General features: G+C 44.7%; 4 protein-coding genes and 1 non-coding gene across 5 annotated transcripts; 4 read left to right on the forward strand and 1 right to left on the reverse strand.

Annotated features, from left to right (window-relative positions):
• The first annotated feature begins 7,050 nt into the window (after window positions 1-7,050).
• On the forward strand, window positions 7,051-8,959 carry LOC122018576 (E3 ubiquitin-protein ligase RMA1-like). The gene is made up of 2 exons (XM_042575927.1): window positions 7,051-7,273; window positions 8,092-8,959. Exon 2 carries the CDS (start codon window positions 8,135-8,137, stop codon window positions 8,786-8,788), a length of 654 nt encoding a protein of 217 aa, XP_042431861.1. The 5' UTR covers window positions 7,051-7,273; window positions 8,092-8,134; the 3' UTR covers window positions 8,789-8,959.
• Window positions 8,960-9,262: 303 nt separating this feature from the next.
• TRNAV-AAC lies at window positions 9,263-9,336 on the forward strand. The gene has a single exon. It is a non-coding gene; the product is annotated as a tRNA-Val (tRNA).
• Window positions 9,337-9,377: 41 nt separating this feature from the next.
• LOC122018575 lies at window positions 9,378-11,726 on the forward strand. Its single transcript, XM_042575926.1, has 5 exons — window positions 9,378-9,896; window positions 10,003-10,052; window positions 10,164-10,251; window positions 11,276-11,392; window positions 11,488-11,726. The coding sequence occupies exons 1-5, from the start codon at window positions 9,450-9,452 to the stop codon at window positions 11,539-11,541; spliced, it is 756 nt and encodes a 251-aa protein (XP_042431860.1). The 5' UTR covers window positions 9,378-9,449; the 3' UTR covers window positions 11,542-11,726.
• Window positions 11,727-11,778: 52 nt separating this feature from the next.
• On the forward strand, window positions 11,779-13,508 carry LOC122018574 (pentatricopeptide repeat-containing protein At1g50270-like). The gene has a single exon (XM_042575925.1). The coding sequence runs from the start codon at window positions 11,808-11,810 to the stop codon at window positions 13,395-13,397; it is 1,590 nt and encodes a 529-aa protein (XP_042431859.1). The 5' UTR covers window positions 11,779-11,807; the 3' UTR covers window positions 13,398-13,508.
• On the reverse strand, window positions 13,433-16,395 carry LOC122018573 (protein PLASTID MOVEMENT IMPAIRED 1-like). Its single transcript, XM_042575924.1, has one exon. It carries the CDS (start codon window positions 16,129-16,131, stop codon window positions 13,597-13,599), a length of 2,535 nt encoding a protein of 844 aa, XP_042431858.1. The 5' UTR covers window positions 16,132-16,395; the 3' UTR covers window positions 13,433-13,596.
• Window positions 16,396-18,630: the final 2,235 nt, after the last annotated feature.

Genomic DNA, 18,630 nt, shown 5'->3' on the forward strand with positions numbered 1-18,630 from the left:
AAAAAAAACAGAAAGAACTAGAACTACAGACAGATCTAGTGGCAGATACCACAGCAGCTATACAGCAGATCCGCCAGAGGATAGAGACAGCTCAGAGCCGCCAGAAAAGCTATGCTGATACACGGCGCAGACCTCTAGAGTTTTCAGTTGGGGATTTAGTATTCCTCAGAGTGGCTCCCATGAAGGGAGTAATGCGTTTTGGGAAAAAGGGCAAACTAAGTCCCCGATATGTGGGACCATACCTTATCAGCAGAAGAGTGGGCAAGGTAGCATATGAGCTAGAGCTACCCCAGGAAATGTCAGCTGTCCACAATGTATTTCATGTCTCTATGCTGAAGAAGCATATCCCAGATGCCACCCAGGTGATTGAGCCCCAGTCGGTACAGATCCGCGAAGACCTCAGCTATGACAGTCGGCCTATTCAGATAATAGACCGAGCAGTTAAGAAATTACGGAACAAGGAAGTACCATTAGTCAAAGTCATTTGGCACAGTCACACAGCAGAAGAGGCAACATGGGAGACAGAAGCCAGCATGAGACAGAAGTACCCAGAATTATTTTAAGTTCATGGACGAACTTTTTATAAGGTATGGGGGATTGTAACGCCCGAAAATTCTCAAAACTATATTAGAAATATTCTATAATTATTCTAGAATTTTTAGATATTTTTCCGGAATTTTTAGGATAGCGGAAGTAGCAAAAATAAATAGAAAATGAAAATAGCCTACGCGGGAATTGAACCCGAGACCTAGCGAACCCTATGACTTATAGATAGCTTTAGTAAACCAAGTGAACCCAGCAGGGCCGTGCTGAAAGAAAAGGGAGGCAATTAAATTTATATTAGAGTTGGGTGAAATTACCCACTTAATATAAATAAGAAATTGTTAAGTGAGGGTTTTATTTTTTAATCGGCAACCTCTCTTTCCTCACCCTAGCCACGCCGCACCTCTCCCTCTTCTTCTTCCTCTCGGCGCCAATCCTAGGGTTCCCTCCCTAGGGCCCCAAGGTCATCTTCCAGTGACAACTCCGGCACGAGGACGCTCTTCTTCGCGAGGGAAACGCATAGACGCTGAAGATCGTCGAAAGGATTGTCTCCACCGGAATCCTAGCGATTATAATCGTAAGAAATTACGAACAGGAGGTAAGAAACCCCTCACCTGCAGTATAAGTAGCTTTCGTTTGATTGCATGCCTTTAGTTTAGCTATATGCAGATTTTTCGACGCCCAGGGTGTGTTTAAACCCTCCTCGCAGACTAGGGATCTAGTTGAGCACCTCTAGATGGGTCAGACACGTTATTCTCCTTTAGTTGGAGGCTCTAGACGTTGTCGGGTACCTAGAGGTGGTCTCCCTATTAGAGGGGAGAGTTGGGGCACACCAAGTGTTCGACAAAATGATTAGTGTAGCTAAATACCACCTCAGATATTTTTAACAGCTCAGTTAAATGTATTAGTAGCATTTAAATAAGTATATTAGTCTAGTTTCAGCTTACATGGGATTACGGTCCAATGGGTGGGCTCCCACAGTCGCCTCTAGGTTCAGATAACCTAGTTCTAGGTTCAGATAACCTAGAAACAGCAAAATAAGCAACTAGTAGCTATATTCAGTATTTTATTTTCAGTGGCACTGTACTGGACCAGATGTCCATTTGGGTTGAGCTCCCACAGTCGTCCCTAGGTTCAGACAACCTAGTAACCCTACTAAATTTGGGACTTGCAAACCCGGGTCTAGTTAGGGATGCGCGCACAGCAAAGTACAGTTGCCGGGCCCACTAGCAACATGATTATGTATTTTCACTTATTACGATAATAGCTTTCAAACTCATAATCTAGTTATGTGATTATAGTCTAAGATCAGCACTAGCTCAATTTTAGCTCAGTTTCAGTTACAGTTTCAGCTTATTTTCTCCTAGTTGATATCATGAGATAGCTCCATGCTTAGATTTTATTATGCATGCCATGTTTCAGTATTTATGCCATGTAACTTCAGTATACCATGCTTTAACAAATTCAGTGCATGTTTGTAAATAGCATTCTTTAAAGACATGATTGCATCGTTGCATGTTTTTGTGAGGTAGATGGTTTCTTACTAAGCTTAAAGCTTACAGATACTTTTTCCTTATACTGCAGATAAAGGTAAAGGGAAAATGAATTAGCAGAGGAAGCTGAAGGTCAATGCAGTGATGGTGTGTGTGGCAGGAACCTGGAATGAAGATCCTTAGGGAGTTTAGCAAATTGAGAACTTAGTTTCTTTTCTCAAGTACCTTTATGCACTTTCAGACCTTAGAATGTTTAAACCATGGAAGATTTATTTAAGTTGTTAGTAATTATGTTGGAATGCTAGTTAATAGATGTTAGAACTTATTTCAATTACTTTTAGAACTCTTATATGAGATTTTGGCACGAACTAGTGCTGAAATCAGGGTTCTGATTCGAAATCAGAAACCCAGATCGATCTGAAGTGGGTTGTGCCGCTGGATCGGTCGGTGACCGACCGATCCAACAGAAAGTTCATGGATCGGTCACCGACCGATCCAGATGCAACAATGGGTGCGAGCCACCGATCGGTCACCGACCGATCGGTGAGCCATCGATCGGCTCGATCGATCGATCGAGACCGATCCACCGCATCTGACAATGTAGCTTATGGATCGGTCCACCGACCGATCCGTGATTTTTCTCTGGATCGATCACCGGATCGATCCACGGATCGATCCGACAGCCCAATCGATTCATGGATCGATTGAAATGCCTGATTACAGCTAGCAGGACATCCGAGAGGCATAGATTATCTTCCCTAGCATGTGTACAACTCCTAGGTACACCTAGAGTATTAAGTTCAGATTTTACAGTAATCAGTTTAGTAAAATTTTAATCAATCCAGATTTTCGCAATAGTAATTTAGCACAGCATTACGTAACGATCGGCCTCGCAGCCTAGTCAGTAGGAGGCGGGTCGTTACAGGTTTGGTCCATTTGGAAGAGGCTCGGGCAGGGATTCGGTCCCGATGGTGGTGGCGTGGCTCGATCGTCCTTTCCTTCTTCCTTCGTTCTGCAGATTGACTTCGATGACACCGAACTAGAAGTGGCAATTGGCGGCGGTATCCACACGGAATTGACCTCTTAGCTGCTAGGTCATAGCAGTCCCTGGTATTGTGTGTTGTTGACTTGTGGAAACTGCAAAACATTGGTGCCCACCTCTTGCCTCTTGGACGAGCGACCGCCACCTGCTGTACGACATGTGGCTTAGTCTCCTGGTGTGAAAGAGCTCTCTACTAGGGCCCTTTAGGTGGCTGATGACTGCTTGATTGACGCCGCTCGAATGCTACTGCGGGCTCATCGGTCGTCTCTTTCTTCTTTGTTGCATGGACTTCTTCCACATTAATATACTGATTGGTCTTCTTTTGGAGATGACCAAAGTCCTTCGGTGGCCGCTGAATGAGCGATCGGAAGAACTCTCCCTCGGTGAGCCCTTAGGTGAAGGCATTCACCAACACATCTGAAGAGACTGCTGGAATGTCCATTTCCACTTGATTGAAGCGTTGGATATAAGCCCTCAGGGCCTCTCGAGGCCCTTGCTTCAGTGAGAAGAGATTCACACTAGTCTTCTGGTGGTGACGACTACTAACAAAGTGGTGTAGAAATACCACACGGAAGTCTTTGAAGCTGTAGATCGAGCTATCTGACAACCGCTTGAACCACCGTTGCGCCGATCCAAACAGAGTAGTAAGGAAGACTCAGCACTTCACTCCGTCCGTGTACTGGTGAAGAGTAGCAGCATTATCAAACTTGGCCAAATGGTCATTGGGATCGGTTGTTCCATTGTACTCTCCAATTGTTAGCGGGGTATAATGCTTCGGAAGAGAGTCATTTAGGATCTCATCCGAAAATTGTTAATTGACCCGTTCGAGTGAGTCATCTTCTCTCGGTGCTTTTCCCTTTCGTGCATCCTGTATGGGTGCTTCATCTGAGGAAGATCCCCGGTCTCTATCCGCTCGGCCTCTTTCTACTGGGGGAGCCCATGATAGCGCTCGGTTGAAGGGATTGGCGCATTACAGGCGCCCCCATAGGAGCCGATCGATCTCCTATTTGGCTCTCGAGTAGAAAGTTGATCCGCTCGATCTTCTCTTTCTCTTTCAGTCTGCCGACCTGCTATAGAGGCAGTGGGCTCATGCATTGGTCGATCGGCCAACACCTGTTATTGTTGCTCCAATGTTTTCGTCACTCGAGCTTGTATTAGTGCATCGAGTTCCTCTTGCGTCAGTGTCACTATTATGAGTCATCCAACGTCTTCTATCTTTTTATTCGGATGCAGGTAACATTCCCACAGACGGCGCCAAATTGATCTTGTCTGAATGAAGGAAGCTAGAAAGCTGGGAATTGGATGAACACTGACGGGATGAAGACCTCGATCCTACAAAACAAAACCAAAACCAAGGAAGGGGCCCTGCGAGGCTCAAGTCAAAATCAGAAAGAGAATGAATAATCCAGAAAATAAAAAATCTTACCTTCCTCATACTTGGTGTACCCTTTTATACTTTTTTTGTGATCATTCATCTGCCCTTATTTAATAATATTAATTGCTAGAGGAAGATTTATTTGTCTTAACTTCCGTGCATTGATGATAAATGTAGTGTTCTTCTTTGTCTTGACTTTCTCATATTTAATGATAGACAACGTGTTCCCTTTTGCTTTCTTGTCTCCTCCTGTGTAATGTCATTCCTTGCGTCGGACGGGTGGTCAGAGCGGCTCGTTTCCCTGCCGACCGACTCATGATGCCCCGACCAGCCAGGTGATGTTCGCTCGCCCACTCCTTTGTTGACCGGGATAACTGTAAGCTCGGCGTTGACCGCCTTGACTTTGACCGACACCGTGTCAATTGACCCATGACAAGTGAACTCTCCGTTATCACCGCATCAATTGCCAATATGATGAATATTACTCCACATTTAATTCACTGTTGTATCACTTCATATATTATCATTTGCTCGTTGTTGTTTTTTAGTATCAAATAATTGATCAAAGTAATCATCATCATGAACTTGATCCGGCAAGGATGATGTTGGAAATTCATTAGAATGACGCTCCTTGCAAAGAAAATTATGCAATCCGGCACAATCCTAAAAAAGCTTGGCGTGTGTTACATTGGAAAGAGAGCACTTGATTAGCAGATGGAGCTTAGATTTAACGACGGAGGAGGTCGATCTAGGAGCAAGGAAGAGGTAGAATCATGGAGAAAGGGAAAAGAGAGGCAATGGAGGTCGAAAAGAGAGAGATGCGTTGGGTTAAAAGTCCATAGAAATCTCAAGGATGAATAAATGATTTTTTTTCTTTTATTTTTTAAAGTTTACTAAAGGGTTAAAATTTGTATCTAAAGAAATTTAAAAGAATCCATGAAAATTCATAAAAGTTTGGATACCAAAAGATTTTTATAGAGTTTTAAAAAATCAAATTTCAATATCATATGACTTTTTAAAACTCTACAAAAATCTAATTTGAATACCACTAAATTTTTATAGCGTTTATAAAATTCTAGATTGAAAACACTTTTAAAATCATAAAAGTCATTGAAATAATTAAAAATCGAATAATAAATAATTTACATTTACAGTGGATGAAAATAATAAATAATTATAATAAATTTCTTCCTTTAGTTTTTTTATTAATATCCTATCAATAGGAAGAAAGAAAACAAGTTGAAAAAATATCAACAATGTCGAATTAAATTTGTCAAAAAAATACATATTAAATTTTTACTAAAAATAAAGATTATTAGAAAAATACTTGACTTTAATATATTTTTTACAAGTGACATTTTCTTCTTTCTTTATTTTTAGGGATCTCATCAATTAGAGCTCGATCTTCTTGAAGTGTTATGCAAATGCAACCTCATCTTGTATCTATTTTTCTCTCTTATTGTCCTTGGGGCCATGATATTATGATAGAATATTTAGATTATCATCCAGATACTCACAATTTGAATCTTAGCTACAGTGTATTTGTAAGAATTTTTTTTCAAATAGGGGATGCAATCAAAGAATGTTTGATTTCTAGATTGTCCGTCGTGTGCGCTTCTTAATTTACTTTGATGATCAATAAAAAACTTTCAAAAATAATGAATGAGATTAACTAAAATTATTATTTATTTTTCTGACTTACCTAGTATATCAATTATCGCCTATAATATTTGCTCATGTATTTAATTCACAAGTGAGCAAATTGTCGACATAGAAAAAGTTGGCAAAGTAAAAGCAGAGGCTAATGACCTTGTGTTGGCGACATCGCTTATCGTCATCGTTATTAAAGATGACAAGTCGCAATGTGAGCCATATAAAATAAACCATCCGCGAATCTTTTTTAACCTAAATAATAAAGAATAGTCCGTGCTCCATAGTAAACAACCCACTGGTGACTAGAGGATGACAACATTAAAATGGATATTTTTTAAAAAATAAAAATTGTAAAGGGCATTCTGAAAAATGCGACATATACGAGGTTAAGAAAAGAAAATGAAATTTCCCCTCAATGAAAATGGAAGACTTCTTTTCTGGTAAAATCTAAAGAAATACTAAACTTTAAGTCAAGTGGGAAGCCAAAGGACTTTGTTCAAAGTCAAGTCGACAAATAAAAGGATTCAAACAAACGAATAAGACCTTAATTAATGCGAAATTTCCAACAACCACAAGTCCATAACCTATTCAGCTTCATGCATAACGCACTGGAAATTTGGCAATTCAATTTCATATTTAAATATTCATGTTGCGCCAATAAATTTGGTTCAAATATTTTTATAAAAATTTAAAAAGAGTATCCCTTTTATTTTAGTCATTAAATGAAATCGATTCCACGTGAAATGCGCACAATATGAACACGAATCTGTTCCAATCTAAATCGTCCATGAAAACGTGAGAAGGTAATCTTTATAGTTGTTCTTTTCTACGAACAATACCTTTGCTCGTACTCGCGATTGGCATGGGGTCCATTTTCAGTGCTCGCAGGTGAAAGTAGAGTCAGAATTCTGGCGTAGGTTGAAAAAGTTTGTTATTCGTGATGCCCCTATTTTTTTTTCTGTATAATTACAGAATAAAGGCGTTCGTCGCTCGTCAAGTGTATGGTTTCTTCACTGTGGTTTCGTTGCGGTCTCGCCTCCGCAGCGCCCTATAAAGCGAGGGCAGATCGGCCGTCCTCCTCAACGATTCGGGTAGCGTTGGAGCGGGATTCGCCATTGGAGCTCTTCATTCGTAGCTCCTTGCTTCGTCCTTGCGCCGATTGCTTAGGTTTGTTCTCTCGGAACTTCTCTCGCTCTTCTGGTCTCTTTTTTTGTTGGGTTTTCGTTTCTTTCCATTTTTTTTGTTTGCTTTAGAGATCTCGAAAAGACTGGCGATCCTGAAGGACGCCGTGGTTTTAATCCAATGCGTCGGTGAACCTGAATCATTTCGTTTTTTTCCCCCCTTAAGTCGACGCACTTGGTTCTTGGAAATTGGAGGAAAAAGGAAAGAGGAATTCTTCTTCCCTTTTCATTTTGTTTCTCTATTGACTTGTGAATGAAGAAGAAGAAGGGGGGAATCATGTGCGCGTTGAGCAGTCAATTTTGGGGTGGAAACTATTATTGTCGGAGTTAATTGACTGCATATGAACTTGGTTTATTAACTCAATTAGGACATTGATGAATTATTGCTTGGCATTTTTGTTTTAGTTTAATCGTAGCTTCTTCTTTCTTGTGATTATTGTTGTCTATTTCTTTTCTAGTTTGGTTAGGATTGAGTTTGTAAAAAATCTGTTTCAATGTATTTCATTAGTTTGTTTTTCGAGTGGTGTCGAAATGGAGTTATTCAACAGACAATGGCCTGACTCGATTAGCCTGTTTGGGTATCGTGTCAGGCTGAGAAGGGGGCGTTGTAGCCAACACAGACTTGACTTGGCCCATACCTAGACCCCTCGGGTTTATATTCCTAAATAAAATAATAATAAAAATTAAAATTTATTTTAAAATAGAAAAATAAAAACTAGAAACCCCATAGGAATACAAAAAAATGTATATTTTAAATGTTTTTTTTAATATTTTCGTAATATGTTTTGCTTTTGTTTTCTGCAGTGGGCATCACTAACCAAACACACTTCAAAAGGTCCAAGTGCAGATGGCTCACGGCGTCGGTGTCTGCTCCTGTGCTCAGGCAATGGACAAACCTTCAATGAAAGAACCACCCTCGAATTCCAGCACATTAGGTGTCACCGAACCAGCACGATCGGTGGACGCCTGTTTCGACTGCAATATCTGCTTCGACTGCGCGGTAGAGCCGGTCGTCACGCTCTGTGGCCATCTCTACTGTTGGCCTTGCGTCTACCAGTGGATGCAACTTGAAAGCATCTCGCATAAGCAGTGCCCCGTGTGCAAGGCCCGTCTCTCCCAAGACACTCTTGTCCCGCTCTACGGCTGCGGACGACTCCAACAGACCGCAGCCAAGGGAGACTCTGATGTTCCACGACGTCCAACAACCCGCATGCCCTATGATCATGCTCCATTCTCTTATCCAATGCATCAGCAGCAGCCGCAATTCCACCAGGACAACGGACATGTATCAGGGTCTTTTGGGCCCGGCGGCTTCGTTAGCGACGATCCCCCATTTGTTTCGGGCATCCACGGAGAAAGTTTACACCATGAGCAATCTTACTATCTGACACTGAATGGGAAGAGTACCAGGCTTAGGCAGTTGATGCATTTGGAATGCTTACTGCATCAGATTTGGATCTTCCTCTTCTTGTGTGTTGTAGTATGTCTTCTGCTGTTCTAGCTGTTTTCTAAAACGCATTTTGTTTCTAAACAAGTACTATTTGGAGTGGTAGAAGATCATGTTTAATACAAGTCAGCATGTAGATTGTTAACCATTTGAAGGAGATTGGAGAGGGTTAAGGTCAAGTTGTTTTTGCATAAAATATTGGCTTCTCTATGATACTTCTTTTTTTTTCTGAGAATTCGATATCTTTAATAATTCTCCGCATGCCGAGAACCCTCCACTTACTGTTAGTAATGTAATTTGTACCCATGAGCATTTCGGAAATGTATCGATCAAAAATCAACTCTCAAAATTAAGCTACCTTTTCCTTACAATAGCCATGGAACATAAGCGATGCTTGAGGGTGCGTTTATTTGGAAAAATAGAAAATAAGGATAAATTGTTTTTGAGAAAAGGAATTATACGTTCTCTTTTCCCATACAGGTCGTTTAGTTAAATTATATAAAGGAAAAAATTTAGCAATTTCACGTTGGTGTCGTGGTGTAGTTGGTTATCACGTCAGTCTAACACACTGAAGGTCTCCGGTTCGAGTCCGGGCGACGCCATTTTTTATGGTTTTTTTTTTCATTTTCAGCTTCTTAAATCCTTCAGCCGGATAAGCCACGACCCGCGAGCCAAGTTTCCTTTCACCGTTCCAAGCACTCCGAGACTCGCTTGCATGGCGCTCGGTATCCACTCAGCTGGTTACTGCGGCGCCGCCCGCCGCCTCTACGGTTCATCCAAGACCAGGTGGCGGATCGTGGCCGCTGCTACTCCAGACGGAGCAACGGAGGCTGAGATTAGGGTCTGCGTCAACCGGACCTGCGGGCGACAGGGATCCCGGGAGATCCTTGCCGTTTTCTCCTCCATATGCCCTCCAGGCGTATCTGTGATCTCCTGCGGCTGTCTCGGTCGGTGCGGAGGCGGTCCCAACCTCGCCGTCCTCCCCGCGGGGGCCCTGATCGGCCACTGCGGCACCGCCGCTAAGGCTGCCCAGATCCTGGCCGAGATCTGCGGACCGGGGTTCGATCCTCGAAGGAACCTCGAGGCGCTTGCTCTCAGCAAGGAGGCGGAGGCCGCGCTCGAGAAGGGGAACGCCGCCGAGGCCGAGTCGCTCCTTTCCCAGGTTAGGAAAAAGAGAGAGAGATTCTTTGTTAAGGTTCGATTAGGGTTTAAAAGGGGTAGAAAATTTTGAGAATTTCGTCTTCTAACCAGCGTTTTTTAGCTTGCAGGCCATTGATCTTCAGCCTTCTGGTGGTGTGCATCTCATATACAAAAGCAGGTTTGCGTGTATTGAGATAGTTGCTATCAATTATAATTCATTGCTGCTCAACCATGTTGGTGCATTTCTTTACTTCTTTGTTGATCAAAATTTGGGGTACTCTTTACTTAGGTCTTCAGTGAGATTAACAATGGGAGATAAAATTGGTGCTCTTGAAGATGCTAAAAGAGCTTCTCTTTTAGCTCCTAATTTCGCACAGGTAAATTTGTTTCTTGGTTGGCTTATTTCCCTACTGTTTCAGGCATCAATGCTAGAAAACAGACGAAAGCATCAAATATAGTTCCTGAACAGATTTCTTTCATCTTGATCTTGTTTTCAACCAGAAATTTGATTAGAAAATCTGCCTTGGTATACTTGGAACGATAGCAAGATCTAGGATACTGCACGAGTTCTAGTGAAAACTATATGAGCAATACTGAGTATTCAATTTCATTAGCTAGCTCACTCATTTTTTTTTCTAGGTTTGTCTTTCATTATAAGCTGTTGGTACTTATAATGAAACAAAGAGTTTAGTGCAGCACTAAAGAATGTAGATATCAATGGTTTGCCCTTTGTTTTACCGCACCACACCACACCCTTCAGACAATTTTTTTTCTCACTATGACTTTCAATTAAAGGATTCTATATTAACTCATTTATATATATATATATATATATATATATATATATATATATATATATATATATATATATTAAAATCATATATATATATATTAAAATCTCTACTTTTATAATTTCTCAGAAAATATCGGATAGGCTACTTCCCATACCAATCCAACTTGGGTGATTTGTATATGCATTGTTCCATTTTACCATCTATTGATTCCAACCAAAATGCAGTTCCTATTTTTGTTTTGATGAAAAAGCTTGGTTTGACTAGTTGATTTGAGTTGGGAACCCCTAGCATGGTATGTTTAAATTTCATTGAAACAATAACCATCTAGTTAAACTACACATCTTAATTCATTCTGCCGAGGAAAATGCATCCTTAGGATTAGTTGTCTATTATTTATAGAAGGAGTGAAAACTTGCTTATTCGGAAGTTTCAAAGATAAAAAAGCGATTGAGTTTCTAGAGTTTGGTTTTCAATAGCATTATGAACTTCTGTGACATGATTGTACGGCCTTAGTGCGATATGCATTGTCCCTGATGCGCTTAGCTATATTATTCTTAGATCATTCACTGACGAGGCATCAATGTTGTGTACTCACGTTGGCTCGTAGGCATACATATGCGAAGGTGATGTACTATTGGCAATGGAAGAATGGAATGGTGCAGAGGAGGCATATTCAGTCGCTTTGCAGCTTGATCCATCGATTCGCCGTTCCAAATCTTTCAAGGTTCATTTCCTTCCTCTCCAAATTCAATGATTCAATCATAACCCTTGAGCATTGCTTAAACAACTCTCCATTGTTGCACGATATCCATTATGCAGGCTCGGGTCGCAAAACTCCAGGAGAAACTTGTAGTTTTAGATGCTTCATCTTGATTCCGGCTATAGAGCATACCACATTTGGTGAGAGGGAGGATAGTGTTCTTGTACATTGTCTAGGGGATTGAGGTTGCTTGAGAGAAACTCGATTCTTATTTACAATCTACTTGATTTTTATGCGAAAAAAAAACATATGTAAACCAAGGACATTGTATGTGTTATAAGTTGTATTTATTTGCAAATAGGCGTGTATCAATTACTTGATAGAAGTTTGAATATGCCATCGCCATGACAAAGGTTTGTTGCATCATAATCATAAGAAAATGGCATCTATCCTCCAGATCAAATCACTCACGGCTTCTTCGTGGAACTCCATCTTGAGACGCCACTCGCGGCTCGCTGGTCACTGCACAGCCTTCGCCCAGTTCAAGCTAATGCTCCGAGAAGGCGTGGTTCCCGACAAGCACACCTTTCCTCTCCTCCTCAAAATCGTCTCCGGTCATGGCGGCATCGGCCTGGATCAAATCCACGCCCAGATCTGGAAGTTTGGGTACACCACCGACTCGTTCGTTCGGAATTCTTTGGTATCTGCCTACGCCAAGCGCGGCCGTTTACCCATCGCCCGCAATCTGTTCGACGAAATGCCAACGAGAGACCCCGTCCCTTGGACTGCGTTGATGCGCGGTTGCATACAGGAGAGTCGACCGTCTGATGCTCTGGAACTATTTCACGAGATGAGATGTTTGGGCGTTGAGATCGACGAGGTGGTTATCGTCAGTGTGCTCAAGTGCTGCGGACTGCTAGGGGACGTCTGGCTTGGCATGTGCGTCCATGGTTTCTACATCGCGTGTGGGAGAGTGAAGTGGGATCTGTTCATTGGAAGTGCTCTTGTGGATATGTACTCTACGTGCGGGCGTTGCGATGATGCAAGGCGTCTGTTCGACGAAATGCCTCACCGAAATGTGGTCACTTGGAGCACCATGGTTGCGGGATATGTTCAGTGCAATAGACCGGCAGATGCGCTATGTTTGTTCCGTAATATGCTCGTCGAAGGTGAAACACCAAACGAAGTTACCATCGTCAGTGCTTTGACATCCTGCGCGCGAACGGGGGCTCTGGTTCAAGGAAGGTGGATCCATGGATGCCTGAACAGAAGCAAGCTAGAAACAAACTCATTCGTTGGGACGGCACTAATAGATATGTACTCGAAATGTGGATGCATAGACGAAGCTGTTGCGGTATTTAACCGCTTGCCGCACAAGGATGTATACCCTTGGACTGCCTTGATCAATGGTTTGGCAATTCATGGATGTGCCGCAGAATGTTTGGATCTCTTCTCTCGGATGATAAAGAGCGGAGTGCAACCCAATGAGGTTACTTTCATAGGTGTTCTTTCTGCGTGTTCTCATCGGGGACTTGTAGATCAAGGCACATACCATTTCGACTCTATGCTAACAGATTACGGCGTCGAGCCTAGGATGGAGCACTACGGCTGTATGGTCGACCTCTTTGGGCGCGCAGGGCTGTTCGAGGAAGCATTGAATTTGATTCGAAGGATGCCTCTTGAGCCGAGTGCTGGAGTATGGGGAGCTCTGCTGAATGCCTGCATCATCCACAGAAACTACAAGTTGGGTGAAAGAGTAGGACAGCATCTGGTTAAATTAGAGCCGGATCACAGTGGCAGATATGCTCTTTTGGCTAACCTCTACTCGCTTGCGAAGAAACCGGGTAGTGATGCTGATCTAAGGAAAGCCATGAAGGGGAGAAGGTTGGAGAAGATGAGAGGGTCCAGTTGGATCGAAGTCGATAGCGCCCTTCGTGAATTCGTTGCCACGGACGTGACACATCCAGAATCCAAGGAGATATATCGAACTCTGGACGAGATAAGCACTGTGATGAAGCTCGAAAGCTAAGTTGCGGATAGTTGTTTGATGAGGAAGATGAAGTCTAGACATGTTAACTTTATGATATCTTTCTATTTTATTTTATTGTGTTTTTCTTTTTAACATGGAAATATTTTTCAAGCTGTTGCCCTTTTTGACAAAACGATGATTTCTTACAGCTGCTTACATTTTCAAGCAGTAGTAATGAAGGACACACGGAATATTCCTTTTACTGATCGGGAATCTTCACGTCCGGATTCCTCATCGGCTTCAGCCACATGTCGGCCATTATCCTCGACGACAAGCTCCACACTGCCTCCTTCCCCGCCGCTGCCGACGCCGCCTTCTTCTTCCCCGCCTTTCCCAGTCCGTACGCCACCAGCCACTGCCTCGCCGTCAGTCTCGGCCTCTCCCCGTCCCACCCGCTCCGCCGCGCTCCTCCCCCTGTCCTCATCCGCATCCCTCCCACGTGCAAACTCCCGACCTTATATTTTGCCTCCTCCTCCTCCTCGTCCCTTCCTCCTGCTTCCAACTTTGACGCCTGGATCACTGCGATCGCCGGAGCCCCCACTGTCTCGTACCGCCGCAGCGGATCCCTCAGCTGCACTACCACTAGCATCGTCACCGACTTCGCTCCGGCGAGAGTCGATTCCCACCCTTCCGGCGGAATCGCCGAGTCCAACGGGTGTTTCTCCGCTTTGTTCGGGAGGACAGCGGAGACCTCGAAAGGGGCTTCCTCCTCCGCCATCCCGGCCTGGATTTTTAGGGCTTCCACAGCCATCGCCTCGATCTTCTGCAACGCGAAGGCCAGAATCTCCTCCGCAGCCACCGGCTCTTCCCTCGCATTCCAAATCCCCGTCAAGATCCTCTCTTTCCGGCCATCGCCCAGCGCTGCCGCCATCGTCTTCAGCAACGCCACGGTCTTGGCCGCGCTGGAGCTCGCCCCCTCCTTGCTCCTCCCGCTGATGATCGACGACGCCATGCCCTCGAACGCGATCTGCTCCGCCGTCTTCCCCATCAGCTCGTCCATCGACGTCAAAGACTGCAACTTTGCGCCGAGTTCCTCTACACCGATCGAAGCCAGCTTTTGAAACAGATCGAATCCACTGGTGAGATTCTGATCACCGAGGATGAACGGCTTGGAGATCTGCATTGCCAGCTTTGGTGTCTCCTTTCTCGCCACCGGCGCGTCGAACGGATTGGTGGCGGCCAAGTACCCGCCGTCCCGCGTCTGCACCACGGAACCCAAACCTTTTCCGAGGTCTGAGACGTAGACGCCCTTATCGCCGGCGTCGTTGCCTTTTCCTAGATCTGTTTCTGGTTGAGGAATTTTATCGAACAGATTGAGTGCTAGGTCCTCCTCGCCCTCGAGCTCGAGCAATTGAAGGAATTCTCTCGTCACCGCGTCTTCCTCCGCATCCAGTGGCTGGGACTCACCTTCTTGCTCCTCCTTCGAGGGGTTGATCTCGTCTTTAATCATCAATGACTCGAGAGCTTTGATCTGCTGAGCGATGGCGTCAAGCTCAGTGAGGCGGTTGAGGTGAGCGCTGTCGTGCACCACCACCTCTTTGACCACTTCGCTCGACGCAGCCGACGCCGCCTCCACGGACTCGGCTTCTTCCTCCTCTTCCTCTGCTTCATTCCGCTTTTCTTTCTCTCCCTGTATCTCGATTCCTTTATCTACGACTTCAAAATCCGGGAGGTCGAGGTCGTCGGGATTTTGAGGCGGGGCCTGCGGCGCGGGGTCATCGAGGCTGAACTCTTCGATTTCGTTTGGATCAACGGCTGAAGACTCCGTCAGTGTCAGAGGTCTCTCCAAGTCCGACCTCGTGATCTTTGGGCTCGAAATGCTGAAGGAGGACTTGGTCTTCTTGCGAGCGAAGGAGAAGGAAGACTCCTTGCCCTTGCTCCGGCCACCACCGCTCTCCGGTTGCTTGTATAGCCCGACGCCGCCGTCCTCCATAATCTGGAAGCTCAACTTGACGACGATCTCGCCTCCCTTGGCCTTTCCGGCGAGAGGGAAGCTCGAGTTCCACTGCCGCACCCGCGCCCCTTCGAAGCTCTTCTCCATGGACTCCTTCACCATCTGGCTTAGGTCTACCGTGCTCCGCCCGAAGTCGAGCTCGGGTGCGTCGATCGCCATCGCGAAGATTAAAAACGGCCGTGGTTCGAACTTGAGCGGCCTCCCAGTGCAGTACACGTGGCAGCGGACGAAGAGCGTCTCCTCGAAGTCGGCGGCCCCCTGCAGCACCCGCGATGGCATCGTCTGCAACGCGCCCTCCTTGGTCTCCTTCTTGCGGACGGAGACCAATAGGCGGAGGCCGTTCATGGACGCCGGCAGGCCCTGGATCGCCACCACCTCCACGGAGAAAAGGCAACTCAGTCGCTGCATTCCGATGTGGGACAGCGCGCGCATCGGCTTCCATCCCCATATCCCCTTCTTATCCGCAGCCTCCGTCGCCGAAGGCAGACTTTGCTGCTTCGCCGGCGGACGGCGGTCGTCCGCGTCCCCATGTTCTGCCTCGTTCTGCGACTTGGGGCGAGAGCGCCAGGGGGACATGGACATGCGGCGGGACCGAGGCCGAGGCTCGGAGGGTGCAGGGGCCGTGACGGCATCTCCGGTGCTGGTGGTGCCTCCGGCACCGCCGCGGGGAAGAACGAGTGAGGCGGTGCGGCGGGCGGTGTGGGACTGGTACATGGTGTGGGTGAGCGCGTCCAGCTCGTGGAGGAGTTGCGCGTTGGAATCTTTGCCGCCGCCGGCCATCGGAGAAGCAATCAAATTCTGGTGGAGCTGCTGCCTGCGATAAGCTAACAAGTGGGAAGAGAGATTTATGGCTAGCAGGCGCCATTGATCTTGAGGCTAAGGTTTTGGACGTTTGCTCAGCAACGAATGGAGGAGAGACGAGAAGAGCTTGCGTTCGAAATGTGCCGACGAACTCATCGGATTGAGACAGGGGAGGGACGACTTATTTGTTGTTTCCTTGGCGCGAAGGAATCAGAGACTGAACTCGTGGAGACAGATGACCGAGGGGTCATCTAATGGGTGGTGGTATCACCTTCCAAGTGAACTCGGATGTAAGAAGATACACGAACAATATCGCTTCATCGACTCGCTGTTCTTGAACTCGGATGCGGATTCGAACTGCAAACGGGCAGGATTTAATCGAATCCATCATGTGACTGTACAAAGAGCCGCCTCCATTTTAGTTTTGTTTCATTTAGACTGAAGTCACTGAACAGCTGTTATTTTAAATATTAAATTACAAATGAGATACTGGTTTAATAAATTTTTTTGAAAAAAAACGCGTTTTAGGAGAGCCCCTTTAATTTCCTGATTTTTTTTAAAATAAATTAATTTATTGTAAAGTTGTATTGAATTATATAAATATATTCCTACAATTCAAATGATTTTTGTGGTAGGAAGGGGATTATTCGGATCCGATCTCGCAATGAGATCCGATCAACCAGCCCATTCCAGAACCTTCCCGGCGGTGGCTTCCAAAAAAAGCCAGCGCCGTCGATCACTCCTCTAGATCACCTCGTCCGCCCGTCTCCTCCGGATCGGGGGGAAGCAAAGCAAGAACTCTGTCGTCGCTAGGAATTCTAGCGTCAGAGGTGTCGCCACCGGAGTGGATGGCGAAGAACGCCGTCGCGCTCTCCAGTGGACGGTGCATGATAGGAACCGGGAGTGTACGTAAAAGAAATCGAAAGTGAAAAATGAAAAAGTGATAGAATGATCACTTCAAAAGCATCGATCTTCAATAATAAAATAAAATTGATTATCTAAAAAAAATTATTTATTTTTTAAAATTATATTTTTTTTAAATAGAGACCTAAACTATTTTTTGGAAAGAAAAAATTTAAAAAAAAAATAAAATAAAAATATATTTTTAAGAAAAAATTTATAAAATTTATCTAGAAAAATAAAAGAAAAAATCTAAAATTTTTTTTAGAAAAGGAAATAAAGTTAAAAGATTTATTAGAATAGATCCATTAAAGGATCCTATCATTCCACCACTCTTCAAAATAACTTTATTCTCAATGTTGTTTGTTTAACAATAAACTCTGGAACATTTTCTTGAATAATATCATATAATTCATAAGTACTATTCCGATTCTAACTTTGGATGCATCGAGTTCAATGACAAATTGCTTATTAGGTAGTGCAAGAATTAGTGTTGTCATCATAACCTCATTTAAATTTTCGAATACTTTTTTTACTTTAAGACACCATCTAAATGCATCTGTGAGACCCAGAAAAACACGTAATGCCTTGATACTCTTTGGGGTGGGCCACTCCATCATAACTAGCACCTTTGAGAGATCAGTAGCTACTCCTTTTTTCCTTACAATATGGTCAAGCTATTCCACCTTAGTTGTTCCAAAGCTGCACTTAGCTCTTTTCACAAAAAGAGAATGCTCATGCAAAAGAGTGAGTACTTTATAAAGGTAATGCAAATGATCTTCATCAAAGAAATTCAAAACAAACTTACGGAGGTAAGGCCTGAAGATATCATTCAGCAAACTTTGGAATGTAGAAGGTGCATTAGTTAAACTGATAGGCATGACTAAAAATTCATAATGACCATTGATCCCGTCCGGAAGCTGAGTCGGACGAAGGCCGGTTGCGGTGGACTGGGCGTTGACGGAAAGTCGCGGGCGATGCAGGCTCCCCACGGGTGGCTGATGCTGCTACAGGACCCTGCGCACACTCAGACGATCTCCCCCCTCACGTTAGGGACCGAAACCCAGGGAAAAAGTCCCCGGATCAGGCCCTCCGACGCTCAAGTCAGATCCTTTTTCCCCAGAAAGAACAGAGAGAAGCAAAAGGGAAAAACAGTTGTGGAAAGAAGTGACGGGAGAGTCTCTGCGCGTACCTACGTACGAGGGATTTCTCCCCTTTTATCCGTCCTCCTGCTAGAACCTGCCCTCCTGTCAGAAAACGTTGGACGCCCGGCTTTGTCCTCTAGTCATGGACACCTGTCGCGCTTCTATTTGTTGTGAAAGCATCTTTCTGTTTAGGAACCTCCGCCTTCGCACTTGGGTTTTGTCCTGTAGTGAGAGACAGCTGGCAGGCTACTACTGGCTACGAGGGCATCTTTTCGTTTCAGGAACCTTCGCCTTCACTCGCATTGTTGGTATGTAATGATTACCCCTGACGGACCGTTGAGATTCTCCGCTCCCGTATTACTTAGCTCCTCCGATTCGTTGTGCCCCCGCACCAGCCTGCACCTGTGGTTCGCATTTCCAGGCCTCCCACTCG

The sequence above is a fragment of the Zingiber officinale genome, chromosome 9A (assembly GCF_018446385.1).
Source record: "Zingiber officinale cultivar Zhangliang chromosome 9A, Zo_v1.1, whole genome shotgun sequence".
NCBI lineage: Eukaryota > Viridiplantae > Streptophyta > Magnoliopsida > Zingiberales > Zingiberaceae > Zingiber > Zingiber officinale.

Bases quoted from the DNA above. Each gene is read 5' to 3' on its own strand.
- LOC122018576 (XM_042575927.1), top strand. From the start codon at position 8,135: ATGGCTCACGGCGTCGGTGTCTGCTCCTGTGCTCAGGCAATGGACAAA.
- LOC122018573 (XM_042575924.1), bottom strand. From the start codon at position 16,131: ATGGCCGGCGGCGGCAAAGATTCCAACGCGCAACTCCTCCACGAGCTG.
- LOC122018574 (XM_042575925.1), top strand. From the start codon at position 11,808: ATGGCATCTATCCTCCAGATCAAATCACTCACGGCTTCTTCGTGGAAC.
- LOC122018575 (XM_042575926.1), top strand. From the start codon at position 9,450: ATGGCGCTCGGTATCCACTCAGCTGGTTACTGCGGCGCCGCCCGCCGC. The intron at 10,252-11,275 runs GTAAATTTGTTT...GTTGGCTCGTAG, and splicing joins TAGCTCCTAATTTCGCACAG to GCATACATATGCGAAGGTGA. The intron at 11,393-11,487 runs GTTCATTTCCTT...TCCATTATGCAG, and splicing joins GCCGTTCCAAATCTTTCAAG to GCTCGGGTCGCAAAACTCCA.